Genomic DNA, 3,183 nt, shown 5'->3' on the forward strand with positions numbered 1-3,183 from the left:
GCCAGTGTCCAATCCTTCTGTAGGTGGCAGTATAACTCAAAGGGTTAAAGGCTCCCTGTGTTACTCATTGGACTCTTTAAGAGAAGGATTTTAGAGTACAAACATCCAATATGTTTGCTGTTTGGGAATAGATTACTTCATAGTGGCTGCAGCTTTAGAGCTTGTTTTATGGCTTATTTACTTCTTAAAATACTGCAAGAAACAGAGGCACTGCTGATGATGAAACATTTGGTATATTAAGCTTTCTCTGTATACTCTAAGCATAGTATGGATTTATTTAAATGTTCTATGTGTTGGCAGCAATTTTTAATTCTTGTATCAAGTTTTTAGATACGCTACACATGGTGTTTGAGTAAGAATCTGTATCAAAAATATCTCTACCAGACTCTACATTGGTGAATTAACATGTTTTCTGTTCTTAGGTGCTTCTTACAAAGAGAAGAAAGATGCAGAGTCCAAAAATTCTGAGGTAGGTCTCTTATACAGATTTATGTAATGGGGGTTCTACCATGTAGATGGATGGACCTTAAACAAGATACCATCTTTATTTACTTCTCCATGGTGCTCAGTACCTTTCCATACTTTTTAATCATTAGCTGTACTTGGACTGCATCTGTGGTGTGGAGCACAGCTATGGTCACTATACTTGTAGGAAGGATATAAGATTTAACTATATCATATAAGAATACTCTTTTACTGTGAGGGTGGTTAAGCTGTAGAATACCTAACCGCAAAAGATTCCTGCATAGTGGAAACTTATTCAAAGGTCCAGTTTTTAGAAACTGAAAAAAATCTTTCTAAAGACCACATTTTCGGACCAGAGATGCATTGAAACCATCTTGACATTTTCTAGGTTACAGATTCAGAAAGAAGTCCTGAAGCCGTACCACGGAGAGGAAGAAAAAAGAGACGTTCTTCTGAGAATGGTAATAATTACTAAACATTTAAAAGCAAACATTCTGCACTGCTGCTTTTATTGCTGATTACAATCCCCGCTTCCATCTCCCTTCCAGCAGCTTTACAAGCGATTTAAGATATACAATCATAAAGCCTGACAAAAATCTAACATCGATAAGCCCTGATACTGGCCAGATACTTGTCAATCGTTCCATCCTCTTTCAGCCACGCCAATCTGCCTCCCGAGGCTTCATTTGTTTCCCTGTTTTCAAGGGATGAATGATATTGCCTTAGAAATTGATCAAAACCACTCCAATCAGAAGGCTTAGCCTGTGAATTTCATTGCCAGCTTTTATTATTGGTAACTCAAAACATGGGGATGAGTGTAAGCGTGGTTGGCAGATTGCTTAACTACAAACGCATGTATTTTTTAGAAATCTGTATTTGTATATAGTGGTTTAAGTCGAATTTTGTAATGCATTGCAGTTTGCTTTTGGTGCATTTTTAACAGACATTTTATTTGAGATTTTCAGGAGGATGGCCATCAAAATGCACATAAATGCATTCGTAGTGCACTTTACATGCAGCCCTGTTGCTTCCTATTGGAAGTTCGCTTTTTAAAAAGACTCAGGTCTGCCCCACAGAAAAACGCATGTGAAAAGTCTACTGTTGAAATTACCACCAAAAAGTGAAATCCGGCCAGGCGTGAGAACATCAATGAATGCAGTTATGTGTTGTGTATGTAAAAAAATAACCATTAATGCAACTAGTCTACATACCAAACTTCGATTTTGTATCCATCTCTTGTAGTCCTGTGTATATTAGAACATGGGCTGGTAGAAAGAAGATCAGGACTGTGTGTCAGGTCTGCTGCATGCATGTGTGCAGGCAGTAGCTGTGTGCAAGGGGGTTGAGCTAAACAGTATGCTGCAGCTCCATCACTTTCCAATCTCAGGCTGAAGGTGGGGAAGTGACCTATCCGTATTGCATAACTGCAGTAGGGAAACACAAGTCATTAGCCTGTTGTTGCTGTCTGGCAATATCTAAATCTGAGAACTGACTGGACAGAGATGGCGATCTTTTGGCAGGCAAGCCAGCTTCCAAGTATTTGCTTTTGTAGCTGTTAGCCTGAAGTTCAGGTTTGAGTGGAAGTTGCAGTATATAAGAAAAATGGGGTGCAGTCATCCACAACTGCAGATCCCCTACTTTTTCTTGTGTATATGCTTTCTTCTTAGTGATGCATATTAATACACTGTAATATTGATGATCGAAAAGGGAGACAATTTGCGAACTTCTGCTTATTTGATTTGATCTGATCTGCGGAGAATCTACCACTCTGGAATCTAGACCATTATGAATTTTAAGATTCTCCACAAATTAGAGAATGTTGCAGGTGTATGTTCAGGTGAATAAAAATGATTAGAGTATGCCTCTTGTCCTGATTTGAGAGTCGATTCAGTCACACGTTACTCTGGGTGATAAACCGTAATGATTATCACCCAGAGTAATGTGTCTGATGTACTTCTGTGTGACTGTCATTGCAGAAGGCTCAGAGTCAGAGAAAAAGCGTAAGAGGACAGACAGTACTGAGGAGGCTGAAGAAGAGGAAGATCAGGAGGATAGTGAGAGCGATGAAGATAGCCCTAGAGGAGCAACAACAAGGGCTGCCTCCCGCCTGGAAGCCCAAAGGTAAAGAACATGGATGATGGCTTGCAGCTTACAGGCCACTAGAGCATTTTGTTTTATGGTTTTGCCCTTTAACTCCACATCACTTAAAGGAAACCTTTCCTCAGAGTAGTAGCCATTGTTGACCTTCTTCTGAAAATAATCGATCCTTCGTTATACTGACCCTTCAATGCACTAACCAGGAAAAAGTGTACAGGAAAATCAAAGTCTTTATCAGCATACTTGTCCTTAGTGACTCGGAAGTATTGACGCAGTAGGGTTGCCGATATGTAACATGGATCTGCAAGTGCAGGTTTCTTGTTTCCTTCAGATGTGTACAGCAGTGACCGCTTAGTGTTATTAAACAAGTGATCTTGCTTCTCTGCCCAGTCTTTATATTGGGGCAGTAAAGCGTATAGGCTATGTCGGTCTTGCAGAAAAGTAATAAAGGCAGTAACATTGATCTCATGATCAGTGTGCATTTACTACTTTATTTTTATTTTTTTGCTTTGAAGCCTCCTGAGCATTGCACCCACAATCAGAGCGTCATGGGTGCATTGCAAAGGCTCTTGCAATGCTTTCCCTTAGAAGGTGTGAATTAACTGGAGGGGGGGGGGGGGG

The 3,183-nt window shown here is 40.1% G+C and overlaps 1 protein-coding gene across 1 annotated transcript in view; it reads left to right on the plus strand.

The window, feature by feature from the left end:
* Window positions 1-3,183, plus strand: part of BOD1L1 (biorientation of chromosomes in cell division 1 like 1) — a 45,897-nt gene that overhangs the window by 32,076 nt on the left and 10,638 nt on the right. Inside the window, exons 20-22 of the mRNA XM_018573701.1 lie at window positions 423-469; window positions 854-926; window positions 2,442-2,586. Coding sequence (XP_018429203.1) covers window positions 423-469; window positions 854-926; window positions 2,442-2,586 — 265 coding nt within the window. The remainder of the gene's footprint in view (window positions 1-422; window positions 470-853; window positions 927-2,441; window positions 2,587-3,183) is intronic.

This window comes from Nanorana parkeri, unplaced genomic scaffold (assembly GCF_000935625.1).
Source record: "Nanorana parkeri isolate BGI_ZX_2015 unplaced genomic scaffold, ASM93562v1 scaffold2495, whole genome shotgun sequence".
Classification (NCBI taxonomy): Eukaryota; Metazoa; Chordata; class Amphibia; order Anura; family Dicroglossidae; genus Nanorana; species Nanorana parkeri.